General features: G+C 32.9%; 1 protein-coding gene across 1 annotated transcript; it reads right to left on the bottom strand.

The window, feature by feature from the left end:
- Nucleotides 1-10,062: 10,062 nt before the first annotated feature.
- Nucleotides 10,063-15,867, bottom strand: LOC145312211 (histone H2A-like). Its single transcript, XM_080151426.1, has 4 exons — nucleotides 15,559-15,867; nucleotides 14,822-14,896; nucleotides 14,211-14,339; nucleotides 10,063-10,352 (listed from the first exon to the last, which is right to left on the bottom strand). The coding sequence occupies exons 1-4, from the start codon at nucleotides 15,670-15,672 to the stop codon at nucleotides 10,263-10,265; spliced, it is 408 nt and encodes a 135-aa protein (XP_080007552.1). The 5' UTR covers nucleotides 15,673-15,867; the 3' UTR covers nucleotides 10,063-10,262.
- Between the last annotated feature and the right edge of the window lie 443 nt (nucleotides 15,868-16,310).

The following is a 16,310-nucleotide window of genomic DNA, read 5'->3' as shown; positions in this document are numbered from 1 at the left end:
TATTGAGTTCTTTTAGGGAAGTCTCTTATATGTCCAAGGATGGTTTTAGACTATTCTTCCGCCCCATTTTTACCCCTCTGATTACAGAGCCTCTAGATGCTAGGGGCGCAACATACAAAACCAAAGAAAGAAATATCCTGTATAAAACAGAAGGGGGAAAAGATGCGAAAGAATTTATATTTGAAGAGCAAAAGACAGCTTGTCTTTGTGTGTGTGTGTATGTATGTATTAGGGTGGGTCGATTTTGGAATTTTACATGAGTAGACATTGTCAAGGGTTACTTGTCCAATATAAAACCCTTTGAAACTTGAAACAGGTTTTTTAATCCAAAAACAACGAGCGCGCGGGGGGTATAAAATGTGCCCGCCCCCTTATAAAACCAAAAATTGAAATTCCTTCAAACACAGGCATGTTGCATATCAAAATGACCGCATTGAAATGCTGATTACAGATCTGAAAACCGTTTTAAAAAATATTGATTCAGTCTGAAATGATTTTCAAATAACTTACCAAAATGAACAATTTTGACTAAATCAGCTGTTTTTAGGTACTTAATGACATCTTATTCGAACTAGGAGCAATATTTTTCAAAACGGTTTTCAGATTCGTAATCAGCATTTCAATGCGGTCATTTTGAAGGAATTTAAATTTTTGGTTTTATAAGGGGGTGGGCATTTTTTATACCCCCCGCGCGCGAGCCAAGTCACTTTTGAAACTTGAATGGGGCTCATCAAACATATATGTGACTTCCGCAACTTATGATGACAGTAAAATCTAAAAAAAGGGGGAAATGGGCCCACCCTAGTATGTATGTGTGTGTTTGTGTGTGTGTGTGTGAGTGTGTATGTGTGTGTGGAGGGGGGGGGGGTATGTGCATTTCTTTGCGTGTCATGCAGGGATCTTAAGGGATAAGATGATAGATTGAGGTAAATCACCAATTAAGAGAGAGTACTTCTTCTACGGAAAAAAATATTGGTTGTAAAGTTAAAACATTGCTAGTTTGAACCAACAAATCAAGCTAGAATTAATAAAAGGTATCAAAAATTTTCAGCTAACGACTTATGGAACGTGTTTTTAAATCTTTAGGTTCCAGAATTTACAGTTCATTCCCCCTTACCTTTTTTTCTAGGTAGAATTATTTACTGCTACATAATTTTTATCCTTTTAAATAAAGAAGTAAGGATTTTTTTTTGCCTGTAGCCTAAGATTTCAATATTTACTGAACCGATTGAGTTCTGCATTCTAGGAAACCTAAACATAGGTCTCGGGGTGGTTTTAGGCTATTTCATTCTTTAAATTTAAGATGGTTTTAGACTATTTTTCTGCCCAACCCTTCTACTTTAAAATACGAGGCTCATAGATACTAGGGGTGCATTCGGTAGTACCTTACATAATATGTATTCATATTATTATTAGATACTATAGAATTTGACATGTATGTCCTTGGGTTCATCATAAACGAATTAAGGTAAACGAGTCTTTCTCAAATGCTGTTAAGGTAGACTGTTGATATTTTTGTGTAGATTTCTTGTATTAATAAGCATCCAGTATATAATTTGATCCGTCTGTAATGCTAATACAAATAACTATTATATATTTAATGCAATAAAGTTTCGTAATTTTTGCTACTTATGAATATTGTCATCCTTGTTTCCTCATAATATAAATTAAGTATTGAAAATTTAGTTCAACCTAGCAGCATATTTTAGGTATAGTCCCTTTCGTCTTTCAAGGGGCGTTTCGTCGTATTTTCACAGTAGCTTTTGATAGGTTATTCTAGGTTATGTTATGTTAGGTGATTGCCGCGCAGGGTTAGAGCTCCTCGCAGGGGCTAGAAAAAGAAAAAAATCTACTGTGAAAATATGTAGGAGACTATACCCCAATTTTCTTTTAAATATGATAATTCATATTTATTTAAAAAGAAGTAGGTAACTGTTGTCTGCATGAATATAATTTATTTGTTTGTAAACCTGTAAAGTCCTTGGCCTCAATATTCGTATCCTGGATTAACATAATTTTTAGAGCGAAGCTTTTCTATAATTAGGGTCTGTACGTACGTCCATTTGTAAAGGATAGCCCTTATCGTTAATTTAAGCATTTTAGAATTTTTAGAGCCGATTTCTTTCTTGGCATGATGATTCCTGTAACATTTGGGTACTATTTAGAAGGCAAATCAACTCTATAATTGCTACCAGTGCAGTGCAAAAAGTCCATTTAGAATATTTTCAACTTATTTGACATATTTTTTTTTGTAAACTTATACTAACTTAATCAAATTTTTAGAACAATAATTCCTAGGACAAGTTACAATATTTAAAGCGAAGAATCTCATAATCAAGTCATAAAAATGTAAGTATGTCCTTAAACAGTATTCTGTATTAACGTAATTTTGCTACACATTGATGTACAATATTATTTAGTATTATAAATCTATATTCTGCTTAACCCTTACAGATCGGGGGGGGGGTCATATTGACCCCCCCCTCTAGTTTTTTCAATGTCATTTTTTTTGTAGGTAAGATAGAGAGTTGTGACTTCATGACTTTTTAAGTTTGGTAATTATACGTCGGCAAGAGTTGATCTTATAAGGATAGCTGGTCTGTGTCGGTCGTGGTGTCCGGTCAAAGTCGGTTGGGTAGCAACAAAATTAAAAAAAAATTCTAAATAAATCTTAATTTCTACATTATGACTTTTGTGTATAAGGTAGAAACCTAAAATTTTTTTGGTGAATACTTAGATATCAATGACCTTATGAGAAAAGTGGTGTTATGACCGTTTGACCGCTCCCTGACCGACTTTATGACCGATTTTTGTCCGGCTTTTACTACAGACATATATCATGAATATCGTGGCTTCTATTACAGCTAGAGACCTATAATTTTTTTTGGTAAATCCTTGAGCAACAATAAACAGATAGAAATAATAATTGGCGCCGCCAACCGCCGTTTTACCGCCGAAAATGGCGGTTTCCGTTATTTGCCGTTTTTCGGCGATGATCAGAAAAAGTAATTTTTTTGTTATGAAAAATAAAAGTTCGTCCTAAAATTTGGCCATCCTAGCAGCAAAATTGGCCGCTCTACAGCTGTTTTAAAATTTAGCGGCTGGCCGCTAAAAAGCGGCTAAGGAGCGGCCTGACTGCTATGACTAGAAAAAGTAATTTTCTCTAAAAATACACATGAACCACCAGAAAAAAATTTTACGTCTTTATCTGTAACAGAAGCCGAGATAGAGGGGGGGGTCAATATGACCCCCCCCCCGATCTATTAAGGTGGGAATAGGGGCCCGATCTGTAAGGGTTAATAAGTTCTGACACTCTACAAGTGTTAATGTTCGTTTGTCCTATCGTCTGATTTTAAAGCTTCGTCTTTATGCATGTTGTCATCCTTGTTTGTGAATATATTCAATATTCATGTTGCTTCTTCATATAAATATACTTATATTTTAGCAGGGATTAGACAATGAACGATTAATTTATGTACATTTCAAATGATAACAATCAAAATTACAATTTCTGTAGATGAAAATTATTTGTAAAAAATACTATTTTGAACAACCAATAAAGATTTGATATAAGTACCCAAAGTTTTAACCTAACTAATAAGAGAACGTGTTTAAAAGACTTTGGGTACCAGTATGATTAACAGACCTATGTACCCTCCCTACCTACATAATAAGGTTCATGTTTGAACAAAAGGTCAGACAAAATTATATTCATTTTTTAGGGGAAAGGTTATAAATACAAAAGTATATACTGAAAGACCCAAACTTTTAAAATAAACCAACATAATTGAAATTAATCCATTTTGAAGAATTTTATAGGGCCTATAAAAAATGGCCTACCATTGGTCAATTAAATATAATGAATAGCCATACACAGACATATATCCTTTTAATTTTATATAAGGATTTCTGTGCCTACAAATAGTTACATATACGTCTATCCTATCTCAATTCTTTAATTGCTTGTTTTAGATATGATTTAAAAGCTTAGATAGCAAGCAATACTTTTCTGTGAACACTTGTTATTTATGAAATATACATATATTCCCTTTGATGGCAGCTATATTATGGAAATGTAAAACATACACGGAGGGTAATTTAAAATGTTTTAGCATGCTATTATGGAAAATTTTAAATTCATGCTTTCTTGCTCTTCGCTTCTCAATATAACAAACAAGGATGACAACATCCATAAAAGCGAAGCTCGGAAACGGTAGGACAAACGCACACTAACACTTGTATAGTGTCAGAACTGAATAATTAGAATATAAATGTATAAAAGTCGGAACAAAATTGTATGAAATTTGTTGAAAAACTGCTTATTTACAGGATATTGTTTAAAGACATACTTACATTTTTACAACTTGATTATAGAGATGCTTTACTTAAAACAGTACTTTGTTGTTCCATAAATCAGATCAATCGGATAATTAAATCACATAAAAATTTGTTGTTAAAAAGTTAAAAATCAACGCATTTAAAATATACGTACGTACATTCTTGTAACAATTATAGAGTTGCTAGGCAAACTACTAAAGGAATCACCATGCAAAGTTTGAAATCGATAGGACAATTCTAACATGCCTAAATCAACGAAAAAAGCTATCCGTTCCAGATGGAACGACCCTACTCATAGAAAAGCTTAGCTTTTATCAAATAAATATAATACGTTTAGATACCTAATGAGTTAGTCGGGCCTATAAGAAAACAATGTAGTTACAATCTGGCTATATTATTGGTTAGAACGTGTACACATTTTGGTGCAAATCGGCAGTTATTTTTTTCATTTCATTAATGTATAATCAGTCAGGTATAAATCGTTGAAATTCTTACGATAAAGCTAGCTTTCGGGAATTTATATCTTCCACAAATTTTGTCTTCTAAAAATTCCTTTTTTTAAGTTGGTTGGATATTTTGTGTCTGATATATCATCTAGGTTAATAAAGCTATTGCTCGATCCTGGCTTCTCAATATAAAATGTATCAATTCAGGTCAGCTGAATTTGAGTTTCCGATTGTGTACATAGTTTCCTCATCCTATCTCAATATTTACTACTAGCTAAAAAAAGCTTAAAACTTCAACAAAAAAAAAGAATCAAAATTTGAATGTATAATATTTTAATAGTTATACATTATATCGCTTTTTTCTTTGACCGGAATAGCTGAAAAATAGGTTTTGCAATATTTGGGTTATATGTTGTACAACTTCGGAAATTGGGGAAGAAATAGGCAATCAATTTTCAGTTGATCTGAATTCATGAACTATAATATTTTCAACGCGCAAAGTTTGCTATATACAGCTTAGGGTCCATTTGTCTAAGTTTATGCAAATACTAGCGGCTACGCCCCTAGAAGCATCTAGGGGCACTTTACTTAAGGTAGGAGGAGGAAAAGTCGACCTCATCCCATTTGAGTTTCAAAAAGATCAAAAAAAATATTTTTTGGAGGGAGGGGGTGAAGACACCCTTCCCCAAAATAGTTTAAAACCTTCCCAGGACCTATAAGAAGCTTCACTATAAAGGAGAACAAAATCGGTTCAGCAGTTAGCGAGATCCTTCAGTACAGACAAAAAACGCTTACTACTTTATATAAAAGGATATTATTGGGGGGGGGGGGGGGGTCGGGGGGTACCATAATCATCCTCATCCACCCACAAATCTAATAAAATCTCCAGGGGGGTGTAACTCCATGTTGTCGTTTATATAATATCAGTGACCTGCACAGGTTTTTGCTAGGATGGTATTAACCTTCTAGGTATCAACAAAGGAGAAGGCAGGCCTCATAAATTTTGATTTTATGGGGTGCGGGCTGTTAACATACCCGTTGATGTTCAAGGTACAACGCTCACATCTAGGGGCTCTGTATTGTATTCAAGGGGTGCAGAAATAGGACAAAACCATCCCAGGATCAATGTAATGCTTCCCAAAAATGGACAACTCTATCGGTTTGTAAGTCAGCGAGATCTTAACTGACAAACAAATCATTTCTACTTTATATAGAAGAATAAAGTTAAAGAGATTTCATTGTGAATGAAAATTAGAATTCATTTATAAATTAAAAAACCAACTACATTTGTTAAAAAAAAACTTTTTAAGCTCACTTTGTCAGGGAGAGAGGGACATTGGACTGTTTTTTTTTTACAAAAGTCCCCATAGTTTTAATATATTTTCTAGCATTCATCAATATTACGAAAATATGATAAATAACTATTCTCGTATTCATTCGAATCCGGTGGATAGGAACCGGTTCTCATCCATACGAAAAAACTATGTCTAGCATCGTATTATATCCAGCTTTCTACAAATATAAAAATGTACAATCATAAGATTAAAACCAGTTTTTTTAAGCCGGTGCCTTCGGCACCTCGGGGCTAAAAAAACTAGTTTTAATCTCATAATTGTACTTTCTACAGGGTGCGGCACATAAATCAAGACATTTTTTAAACGGCCATGGCGCGAAAACTACTTGACCAATCAGGACGTTTGACCCCACTATAGAAAGCTTAGATAATGACCTTTTAGCACAAAAAAATCTTTAGACGAAGATAGACGTGTACACCGAGCTGGCCGCGCATATGTTCAACAAGGCAGATTCCAAATGCGCCGGTGGTTTAATGCGCAAAATCACAAAACGGAGGGTCCGACAGGGAAGGAGTTGGAATTTTGACCCCAAATTTTGTGGGTGTCTTAGACTCATTGAGACACACATTTTGAGTACTTAAAGTCCACTGTAGCTCAATCCTAGCCGAAATGAGGTCGATTTTTCAAGATTTTGAGCCTTAAGAAATCACAAACAGTAGGGTCCGACAGGGAAGGAGATGGAAATTTGACCCAAAATTTTGTGTGCGTCTTAAGCTCATCGAGACACGCATTTTGAGTACTTAAAGTCTACTGTAGCTCAATCCTAGCCCAAACGAGAGCAAAAACATTGATTTTGTCAATTTGGCGGTTACTCATGTTCCTAAGGAAATGTGGCCTCCCAGCAGCCCGATCTTAATTTAATGGACTTTTGGGCCTTGGGCTACTTTGAAGCATGCACCAATAGACGTGCCCATACCACAAAAACGTCCCTAATTGCCACTATCAAGGAGAACTACGTCAGCTTGGACAGGTACATTTTAACCTGGACCTGCCGGCGGTTGAGGAGGTGATTGAGGCTGGCGGCGATTTTATTGAATAATCTACTAGTCATATACCTAGTTTGCTTCCCAGTTTTTAAAATTCAATAAAATCTTTAAAATTGATGATTTTATGTTAGTTTTTTTTAAAAATTACAAAATGTCTCGATTTTTGTGCCGCACCCTGTATATCCGCGGAAAGCCGTTTATAATACGATGCGAGAAATAACTATTCTAATTCGTTGGCTTAACAACTTTGGGTGCATTTAATGTATTTTGATTTCTTGGTTCATTAAGTTAGGTGTCCAAACGTTTCAACAACTAATTTTAATTTACAGCAGGGATAATTTTATGTATCATCATAGGCGATGCACATCAATTTATCGGCAATTGTCTTATCCCTTTAGATCCATGTCATTTTGTACAAACTGTAATTACGCAAAAGCATATAAAAAAATAATATAAAACCAACAAGGTCACTGTCTACCACCAAGGAGGGAGGGGACATTGGATTGTTAATTGTAAAGTTCCCCGAATTTTAGTCAACACGTTCTCCTATTCGTTGGCTTAAAACCATTTGCGCACTATTACATTTATATTGATTTGGTTAACTACGTAATCTAACAGTATTAAAACTTCTCCACGAATATTTTTAAAAATCTACTTACAAATTGGGTAATTTTATTTATCATAATTGAGGGTGTCTCTACGATTAAACCTCCATGATCTTATTACTTAAGATCCCTGTATTTTTAAACACGCAATTTGTGTTCAATACAACTTTTCCCTGTTTTTTGTGAATATACATCTTAGAGGAAGACAAGCTGAATAAGCTAAAGTATAATTTAGCTGTTTTGGATATCTTAATCAAATAACAAGGATGACAACATCCATAAGTAGCGAAGCTAAAAAATTATGATTGTATATCAGGAAAAAAATTCTATAAAGCAGTGTCATATAATAAATATTAATATTGGTAAAATAGGGAAATCATCACACCTTTAAAATCACGCAACCTTATCATGAAAACTTCAAAATATAGGAATCGATCTAGCACCGCAATTAATAGACAAATCTTAATGAAACTTGATAGAAATATGTAGAACATGAGCATACTCAATCTCTGATAATTTCAATCGTCAATCCTGAATAGGAATTGAGAAAATAATGAAAACCTAAAAATCTAGGAATCCCAATTAATAAAAACTTGGTGAAAATATGTAGAATATAAAATTAATTAATCCCCGAAAATTTCAGCCCTTTGTCTTGAAAAGGAGTTGAGAAAATTACAAAAACGTAAAAATCTAGGAATCGATCTAGCACCCCAAATAACAAACAGACGGACAAAACAATGTATATATAAATTAGATGGGCATATATAGTGGTAATCTTTACTAAAAATTTCAGCTGTCTATCTTGAATAGGAGCCCAGAAAATCACGTTTTCCCCAATTCATTAATTACGGACAGACATTGTGAATTATAGAGTAGCTTTGCTACTAAAAATAATTTGAATAACAAACGCAGACAAATGGCTAAGTTAAAGCATCTGAATAAGGATTCTAACACAAATATGTCTAATTGAATAACATAAAAGTAGTAAGGTTTTAATGTTTGTCCGTTAAGATCTCGCCAACAACTAAACCGATGAAGTTCTCCATTTAAGGCTTGGTCCCAAGAGTTTTTAGATGCTAGGAATCAGCAGCTAGTTGAAATGTAATTGATAAGTAATAAGTCATCATCAATGTTATTGAAAAACCAAGTTAATGGACATATGCGTCCTTGTTTCATGATAATCATTAATGTCATAAAAGGTATTAACCCAAGTTTTTTTTTAGTAGCGAAGCTACTCTGCAAGTGTTGATACCTGTAAATCATTCAGGAAGGACATATTTTTATTACCATTAAACGTAATTTGTTCAGGCTACCGTAGGAGGTCGCGCACAAGAGCTGTGTGCGTTAATCAGGATATGATGAGCAAATATTATTGTTTTAGGAAATAAATTTTCCCCCCATTTTATAGACAAGCGGCTACTCCCCTACTAATCCTTTTTTCCGAGATAATTTCTCTTAAGAGGGTAGATACACTACCTCGCATAAATAAAAGCCTTTTTAGGTCCTATACAAAGCTTCATTGTAAAGGAAAAACAATAGGTCCAGCATTTAGCAAGATCTTATGCTCGAGAACTTATTCTATTTAATTACAGCTACTCTATTATATCACATAGACATTCTTGTTTGTTTATTATTACATTGCATGTTTTGTCAAGAGTCATTTTTCATTAGAATAATCAGTCTCATAGACTACAAGTATTCTTAAAATTACTTTTAATTCTATACGTTGCACCAATAAGTTGTTTTAGTAGCGAAGCTATAAAATGATATGTAATGTTAGTTTATCAGCTACGTTTAGGAGGGGGTAAACATGATTTAATAGGAATAAGTTTTTTTTTCTCCGGGGACAATGTCTATTTGGAGAATGGAGGCAACCTTCACAAAATAGTTATAAACTTTTCCTGGACCAATAAGAAGCATTACTGTCAAAAGAACCTATATCGATCCAGAGTTTCGGATCCGCATTGATTGTATGCGGATCCGGATCCTCAAAATTTGGTCAGTGCAGATCCGGATCCTTGACAATAAAAATAAAATCACCAAATTTTATTCTTTAATTCGAAGTCAAAAATACTTTTAATTTTCAAGTCTGAACCTAAACCTTAAAGATTGGCTCTCATCAAGAAAATGTCTGAGATTTTATAAAAATTTAGGTAGATTTTTCCATTTTCCCCGCATTTTTTTGAGTCCAAGGATCCGGATCCTTGGACTCAAAAATATGCGGATCCTTGCGGATCCGGAACTCTGTATCGATCCATCGCTTAGTTATCTTGAGCTATACTAGAACAGACTTCCTCTTACTTTTATACAAGGAAACAATCAACAAAAAACATAAATGATAAAAGTTACTTTATTTAAATCTATTTTTTAGTAGGTAGTTTGACAATAAAAAAAAAGTTTAGGTCAACTTATAAACACAAAATCTTTTAGGTAATAAAAATAAATACATTATTTAGCAGCAGGTACATTTTTATGGATGGCGGATTTTTTATAAATACATCCTTAGTCTTGATTAAGATTTTTTTCACGGGTTTAGAATTCTTGGCTTTGAGTGGTGGACTTGGAGGATTTCTCACTCTTCTTTGGCAGCAGGACAGCTTGGATGTTAGGCAGAACACCTCCCTAAATGTATAAAAGTTTAAAAGACATTTTGTTATAATTACAAAATAAAAAAAAAACATTGATATGACGGCGTGTCTAAACAATGGAACTGTACTATTAAAGTAAAGGTCACCACTGTGGGCTACAATTGAATCAAGACAAAAGTAAGTGCCGAGCCCTGGGACCTATGTAGGGTGAAAAAATACATAAATCCTTGATGATTCCAGGTGGAGACAAAATATTTTAGCGGGGTCTTTTGGTTTTTTTTCAATCTAAAGTTCTGAAAAAAAATTGAAAAAAATATGAAAATCTTGAATAAAAAACAAACAAAAAATAATTTTTAATATTTTTTTTTATTTAAAGATACAAACAACTTATATAAATACTATAAGCTTTAAAAAAATCACAATTTTCAAATTTAGACTTTCAATATAAAGATTTGTAGAAAAAACCTAACAACAAATTCTAACATATTTCTGATCAACATAGCAATAAAACGTCTTTTGCAAAATCTTTATCATCAAAAATAAATAGCACTTACTAAAGACTTTTTTTCGTTTAAACTTATACTTTTCACATTAATTAACTTTAAAGATTGATTTTTTTAAAAAGAAAGGTTGCGTGATTTTTTTGTTCATAATTAATTGCCTAATTTTGAGATTCAGATAAAAAACCTTACTGCTTTATATCATTGGATATTCTACTAGCAGTGGCTACGCCTCTAGAGGCATATAGGGACCCTTAGGTTGGGGGGGGGAAGACGAACCCCCCTTACAATTACAGTTTTTTTAATGAAAAAGTTAAAAACATTTATTTTGAAGAGTTGATTCTCTTGGGATAGTGATGGTACCCTTCCCCAAAATAGTAATAAACCTTACCAGGACACATAAGAAGCTACCATGTAAAGGAGAACCATATTGGTTCAGTGGTTAGTGAGATCCCTCGGTGCACAAAGGCTCACATAGAACGTGTTACTTTATTATAAAGATACATATATACACAGAAACTCTACAATCAGAGTATGTCTGTTTGTTCATCGGTCTGTATAAAAACATTACAGAATATATTTACTTGGTACTAGCGGCTACGCCCCTAGAGGCCTTTAGGGGCACTTGAGAGGGGAAGAAGTGGTTGAATTCTACAACTAGATTTTTATTTTAGACTTAAAAAGAAAAAGTTATTTTTTGTGTGTGAAATGGGGTCCTTTTTTAGGGGTTGATTTCTCCTAGGATGGTAGAGGTACCCTCCCAAAATAAGTTATAAACCTTCCAAGAACCAATGAGAAGCTACATAGAAAAAAAAGAACCATTGATCATTGTTAATTACTATTCAGGGATCTAAAGGGATAAGACAATGACCACTTAATTGATTTACATTCCCAAATATGATACATGGATAACCCTTCTGTATGTTTTAGTTAATGGTTAAAATGCTGGGCACTTAATTTAATAATCCAACTAAACAAAAATCGCAACAGGTCCCCTAAGTAGTTAGGCCAACGAATAACAAATTCCTATATTAAACTATGGGGACTAGTCTAATAAACAGCCCATTGTCCCATCTCGCTCTGATTAATATATTTTTGTATCTGTATGTATTACACTTGCTATTTTCTTTATTTGTATTCTTTTAAACGTAACAGCTTCACTAATTATGGATGTTGTCTTTTTCCCTTGTTAAATCCAATTACCTAATTCTGGATATTCTTTGAGGTTGATAATTACAATTATATTTTATTAAATGGAAAAAGAACAATTTAATCATAATTCAAGATAAAAATTATTTTATCACTAGCGGTTTTGCCCCTAGAGGCATCTAGGGGCCCTTGATAAGTGGGGGTAAGTTGACCCCTACCCTACTTTCAGTTTTAGTATGTAAAAGAAAAAGTTTTTTTTAAATGTTGGGTAGGAACTAACTTGAACCAAGAAGAACTATATCAGTTAAGCGGTTACAAAGAATCTTCAGTACCGACAGACACCCTCACACACACACACAAACAGACAGACACAGAAACTGTTACTTTTATATAAGGATTAATAAACACTAAACTATTCCTTAATATGTTGATGCTATATCAGTCTAAAAGATTAAGATTAAGATAAAGAAGAACCAAATTGGTCCAGCGGTTAGCAAGAACTTCAGACACAGACAGAAAAAACACACAGACATCCTATCTTTTTTTATACAGGGATATAACTTTTAAACGATAGGAAAATTTTTTTTTCCAGATGATATTTCTCTCCCTGCTTTAAAGCACTATTTATGATACAAAATAGATTGATGTCTGTTTGTCCATCTTTCTGATGCTTAAGAACTGATATGGTTCTTTTTTTACTTTACTATGTAGCTTCTCATTGGTCCTTGGAAGGTTTATAACTTTTTTTGAGAAAGAGAAGAGAAATCGCTCCTTAAAAAAGGACCACAACACACAAAAAAACTTTTTCTTCTTAAGCCTAAAATAAAAATATAGTTGTTGAATTCAACCCCTTCTTCACCTCTTAAGTGCCCCTAAAGGCCTCTGAGGGCGTAGCCGCTATAGCAAAATAAATATATTCTTGTTTTTATACGGACGGATGAACAAACAGACATACTCTGATTGTAGAGTTTCTGTGTATATATGTATCTTTATAATAAAGTAACAGGTTCTATGTGAGTCTTTGTGAACTATGGTTCTCCTTTACATGGTAGCTTTTCATATGTCCTGGTAAGGTTTATAACTATTTTAGGAAAGGGTACCACTACTATCCCAAGAGAATTAACTCTCCAAAATAAATGTTTTTGACTTATTCATTAAAAAAACTGTAATTGTAAGGGGGGTTCGACTTCCCCCCCAACCCAAGGGCCTCATATGCCTCTAGAGGCGTAGCCGCTGCTAGAAGATTATCCATTAATATAAAGTAGTAAAGTTTTTTATCTGAATCTCAAAATTAGGCAATTAATTATGAACAAAAAAATCACGCAACCTTTCTTTTAAAAAAAATCAATCTTTAAAGTTAAATAATGTGAAAAGTATAAGTTTAAATGAAAAAAAGTCTTTAGTAAGTGCTATTTATTTTTGATGATAAAGATTTTGCAAAAGACGTTTTATTGCTATGTTGATCAGAAATATGTTAGAATTTGTTGTTAGGTTTTTTCTATAAATCTTTATATTGAAACTCTAAATTTGAAAATTGTGATTTTTTTAAAGCTTATAGTATTTATATAAGTTGTTTGTATCTTTAAATAAAAAAAAATATTACAAATCAATTTTTGTTTGTTTTTTATTCAAGATTTTCATATTTTTTTCAATTTTTTTTCAGAACTTTAGATTGAAAAAAAACCAAAAGACCCCGCTAAAATATTTTGTCTCCACATGGAATCATCAAGGATTTATGTATATTTTCACCCTACATAGGTCCCAGGGCTCGGCACTTACTTTTGTCTTGATTCAATTATAGCCCACAGTGTCACACGTTTGACATTGCAGAATTAAGAAATGTTTAGGGTATTAAAAAAATAACCAAGAAAGACTTAACAATAAAGAAGTTAAAAATAGATAGAAAAATCACACAATCAGATATTGGGATTGTGAACTAGTATATGGTCGATGTATCTTTTACAATGAAAAACGAACAGGTTTCCAGTAAGGTTTCGGAACAGATTAACATTCGCTGGATTAAAATTTGTTTTCAGCTATACTGAAACATTACAATTTTTCGCGGGCTATCAAAACTTTTTTTAGTTTTAATTAATTTTAATAAAGAGTACCTATTGATATATCTTAACTTTATAACACTACAATTACCTTAGAGGGTTTGAGGGTACAACAACTATAATAGTCCTCCAAAATTGTTGTAACCAACCCCCTTACGTTCCTAATCAAACAATTAAAAATCTTACGTCAGCAATGGTGACTCCGGCTAGCAGTTTGTTCAACTCCTCGTCGTTCCTGACAGCCAGCTGTACGTGGCGCGGTACAATCCTAGATTTCTTGTTGTCTCTAGCTGCGTTACCGGCCAACTCCAGAACCTGCAATTAATGTAAAATAATAAGTTTAGGTAGAGAGTATCCATTAGTCAGAAATTAAGAAAACGACAAAAACATATGGTTATATTGTTACTACAAGTTGCATAAAATAGGTATATTTTTTAAACATGAATTCTAATAAAAATATTTGTAAATCTAGAGAAATCCAACTTCATTCAAAATGTGAACTAAACAATATCAAACCATATAATATAATACACCTAACTTTAAAGAAGGAGATTTAAAAGAACATAGGTACAAAATATTTTGACTACATAGATATTTTATCTATTTTAAAGATAAATAAAATAAATTTCTTTCAAATCCATATGTTCTTGCTTCTAACAGCAGTATAACCATTATTAACGTCTTCAAACGTATTTTCCTAGATAACTAACCAAAATCTAACATATAAACGAACAGACAACCATTTTTGAGAACATCATTTTTGATGTCCAAAAGCTATACAAAGCATATAAATATACCTCAGCAGTAAGATACTCCAGGACAGCTGCCAGGTAGACAGGGGCGCCAGCACCAACACGCTCAGCATAGTTACCCTACAAATAAAAACATATATTTAGTTGTTAATGACCAGTTCATCTAAAAGGTAATTTTTATTTTGACATATTCAAATTATTGTTTATTGTCTTATCATTTGGATTAGATAACATTTTTAGTCAGTCCGTTAAAATCTCACAATCGTCAGAATCGAGGATTGTTTTCCATTTAAGTTAAAAGCAGGTACTGAGCAAATTCCCCTTCCTAAAGTTAAAGATTTATGAGGATTAAGTCGCAGCCACTAGTCCAATAAAAATACAGGCTTTTATCAAAATATTTATCTTTATAGTGTCTCCTAAATAAAACCAGCAAAGCTTATTAAAAAAGCAATCTAGGTGAAGCATAGGAGTTTCATATACGACTGATAAAACCCTGAGTTTCTGTCTTAACAACAAAGGGGGAACTTAAGAGCAGTCGATACATTAAACGATTATAATGAAAGCAAAGCTAGGCTATTCTTTAAACTTGGAAGTCAGTTATAGAAAACAATCACTCGGTATTAAATATCCATTTATGCTAAATTTTGTTTGCTTAAATAACTCATTTATTGGAGAGTTACATCACCTTCATAAAGAGAAATAGCTCCAAGAACAAATAATCACCAAAGTTTTCGGCTCTGTTACAGTGAAACTTGGACTTGACTAATAATATATAGTCTTACCTTTCTGAGGAGCCTGTGAATTCTGCCAACGGGGAACTGAAGACCGGCTCTGTTGCTGCGAGACTTGGACTTGCCGCCGCTCTTAGCTTTGCCTCCTTTGCCGCGTCCAGACATTTTGATTTATAAAATAAGGTTAATTTGTCTGAAATATTTAATAGTTGAATTCTTAGACAAAAGTAAGAGGATAGCTGCGTGTCTCTGTAGCTTAAGATCTCGTTTACCGTCGCGTTCGACTGGACTGATATGGTCATCAATTAGAAAATCTTATTATAGGTACCACAAAAGAGATTTAAAACGATTAATTAAAGAGAATACCCCAACAATAAAATTTGTCAACCAAACTATTTAAACTATTTTAAACTATTTATCTAATAAATATATTACCTCTTATCAAAAACAGTCACTAATTACAAAAACTAATCTAAAAAGAATATTCGAAAATATAATACAAACATACTAAAGATTTTAAAGAAAAAGTACCTAAATAATACATAATCATTATAAAAATATAAATGTAAATACATACTGTAAACTTTAGCTGAACATTGCTAGAAAGCGGAATGACCAACGGACAAACTATAATTAATTTCTTATTATTACTTACGCCGGCAAAGTAGATTTAAAATTTTAAATCTCAAAAGAAATTGGCGCGACATTTTTAAAAACAGCTGATCTATGAAAGGACAGTCCGATATTAGTTTTTATAAATTAATATTAATTTATAAACATTGAACTAATATTGCCAATTAAGA

Source organism: Acartia tonsa, chromosome 2 (assembly GCF_053477335.1).
Source record: "Acartia tonsa isolate MP-2025a chromosome 2, ASM5347733v1, whole genome shotgun sequence".
NCBI classification, from domain to species: domain Eukaryota; kingdom Metazoa; phylum Arthropoda; class Copepoda; order Calanoida; family Acartiidae; genus Acartia; species Acartia tonsa.
Note: the sequence above shows the minus strand (reverse complement) of the source record. Positions and strands in the feature narration are given on the sequence as shown.